Source organism: Mus caroli, chromosome 14 (genome assembly GCF_900094665.2).
Source record: "Mus caroli chromosome 14, CAROLI_EIJ_v1.1, whole genome shotgun sequence".
Classification (NCBI taxonomy): domain Eukaryota; kingdom Metazoa; phylum Chordata; class Mammalia; order Rodentia; family Muridae; genus Mus; species Mus caroli.
The window spans coordinates 112,534,226-112,536,992 of record NC_034583.1 but is presented as its reverse complement, the minus strand read 5'-3'; the positions used below and the strand labels follow the sequence as shown (position 1 = coordinate 112,536,992).

General features: G+C 39.2%; 1 protein-coding gene across 9 annotated transcripts in view; it reads left to right on the top strand.

Moving 5' to 3' along the window:
* The window catches only part of Nalcn (sodium leak channel, non-selective), a 317,664-nt gene that overhangs the window by 93,886 nt on the left and 221,011 nt on the right, over positions 1 to 2,767 (top strand). For all 9 annotated transcript variants that reach the window (XM_021181515.2, XM_029469212.1, XM_029469211.1 and 6 more), the window contains exons 8-9: positions 2,051 to 2,193; positions 2,419 to 2,523. In XM_021181515.2, coding sequence (XP_021037174.1) covers positions 2,051 to 2,193; positions 2,419 to 2,523 — 248 coding nt within the window. The remainder of the gene's footprint in view (positions 1 to 2,050; positions 2,194 to 2,418; positions 2,524 to 2,767) is intronic.

Below are 2,767 nucleotides of genomic sequence, written 5' to 3'. Positions count from 1 at the left end.
TGTGTGTGTGTGTGAGAGAGAGAGAGAGAGAGAGAGAGAGAGAGAGAGAGAGAGAGATGATGATGATGATGATATATACAAGAACACACATGGAGTGGAGATCAAGGGCAACACTTTTGGGAGGCAGGTGTCTCCTTCTAGGTTATGTTGAGACAAGTACTCTGTTGTTTCTCTCACTGAGCCATGTGTTTCCGGTTATCGGGTCCTTTAGCTTCTGGCCAATTCTGTCTCTACTTCCCATCTCACAATAAGAGTTCTGGTTTTACAGAAGCCCACCACAATATCAATCATTTTTGACATTGGTTCCATTGCACCTATATCAGCTGAGCCATCTTCCCAGTCAACAATTAGTTTCCTATCTCAACTAGCTAAAAAAAAAAATGATCTGAATGCTAATTGCCTTAATTTTATTGTTATACGTTATGAATATGCATTAAAATGTTCCATATACCCCATAAACCTACAAGGCAATGAACTATATGTTAAACATAATTCTAAAAATTGCACTTAAATATTGAGGCAGTACAAAAAGCAAGCTACATTCTACACAAAGACTATTATACATGAAGTGATTTTGTAGTGAAAATTTACCAAATAGGACTCCCCTTCTCTCTGATTTTCTTCCCTGCCTCTGTGTCTCATTATCTGCATTTTCAGTGACTTTCCATCACACATTTGTGTGTTATCTCTGAATGCTTTTGTGTTCCTCCACGGTTACCCCTCTTCCTGCAAACACAGAACACAGATGTGATGAGGCCCACCAGACTCTTCCAAGCCTTCTTAGTTTGGCCATTTAGATAATTGTATCTCATAATTGCATTACTTCTTCTTATGAATAGAATATTCATGGTGGTTATTGGTTCTATTCCATAATAATTGAAGTCCTTCATAGGGGTTGATCCTACTGCATTCATGTACCTATCAGTCTTGTGAACAATACAGATCACACTCACTTTATAAATAACTTTAAGTAGACATCAGATTTTAGGTTTTCACATAAAAGTATTCTTAAACAGGTGCTTCTATTCTGTGTTGATGATGTTAGTGCCTGAAATGTCTTGAGAACTCATCATATATCATTGTCAAGGCTTTATAGAAACTGCCAGTTAATCCTCACAGGAAAAGGAGGTGTGTACCCAGAGGTCATTTAGTTAAAAGGAATGATGTTGTCAGTTAGATATCTAGAAACTTGCTCCAGAGAGACTGGGTTAATTCCATTTCTCCAAACTATCATTACGAGTCCTTTAATACACCTCTTTATCTCAATGTGTTTTAGTCTCTGTAAAACATCTCATTGTGTTAACAGAACAAAATATGTCTCTTCTTCCTGTTCAGTATCTCAACCATGTATTTTAAACTTCATTGTTATTACCAGGAGTGTGTTCAATGAGCTGCTAGTTTTTAGTGCTGCAAGGCACTGTGGGATAATTTATAGCCTTACACCTAAGCATCATGAAACTTGGAAAGAGTTCCTCCAGGTTGATTACTGGAGTCTAAGGTAGTTAAGTCCCCTAGTAAGAAAGTGACTTTTAGGGGTTGGGGATTTAGCTCAGTGGTAGAGCGCTTGCCTAGCAAATGCAAGGCCCTGGATTCTGTGCTCAGCTCTGAAAAAGAAAAAGGAAAGAAAGAAAGGAAGTGACTTCTCAGACCTATTCCATTCTGGTTAAAGGTATGGCAGAAGTTTCTAGCACCTACACACTACCAATTCCTAAAGTACTGAGAGTCCACGACACCCAATTTCTGTAGTATTTCTCTACAAAGTTCAATATTTGTTTAATTTTCCCTGTACTAAATGTCTTAAATATAAATTAAATTATTTTATAAATAATATAAACATGTTATTGTTGGTAATACTAAAATCACCCTTGCTTGAAGTCAGAGACAACTTTATCAATATCCCAAGAACTGCAAAATACCACACATAATTTTAATCCCTTTGAGAGGAACCTCTGTTATAGAGACAATGAATGTGAATAAGTATTGATTATCTGAGAAGTGTTTTCTTATTTCAAAAGCCAATGATGATCAATCTGTTCTCTCGTTTTGACAGGCACGAGTATATTCACAGTCTATGAGGCTTCATCTCAGGAAGGCTGGGTATTCCTCATGTACAGAGCAATCGACAGCTTTCCCCGCTGGCGCTCCTACTTCTACTTCATCACACTGATTTTCTTCCTTGCTTGGCTTGTCAAGGTACTAGAAACACTGTACTCAGAGCACATGTAGCCTGGCTTATCAAGGCACTAGAAATGCTATACTTAGAGCACATGTAGCCTGGCTTGTCCAGATGCTAGAAACACTGTGCTCAGAGCATGCCAATTTTGTGATGTTCGGCAGCTGTTTTGTTTTGGTTTTATTGATCACTAGGCTTCTTCATCTCTAGTGTTTGGTAAATGTGGTTTTGTCATTTCCTTTCAGAATGTGTTTATTGCTGTCATCATTGAGACATTTGCAGAAATCAGAGTACAATTTCAACAAATGTGGGGAACTCGGAGCAGCACAACTTCTACCGCTACCACACAGGTATTGTTTCAGTGGGATGATCACAATCCATTCAGCCTCAGGCATACCCCATCTTCATAGAAGTGACCTCCCCCAGGGAATGCTGCTGTAATGGGATGCCACATTAGGGCACAGTAGGAGAGTGGTTTTAAAAAACAGGTAAAGGGGCTGGAGAGATAGCTCGTGAGACTAGGCCGGGGCCTAGCAAACACAGAAGTGGATGCTCACAGTCAGCTATTGGATGGATCACAGGGCCCCCAATGGA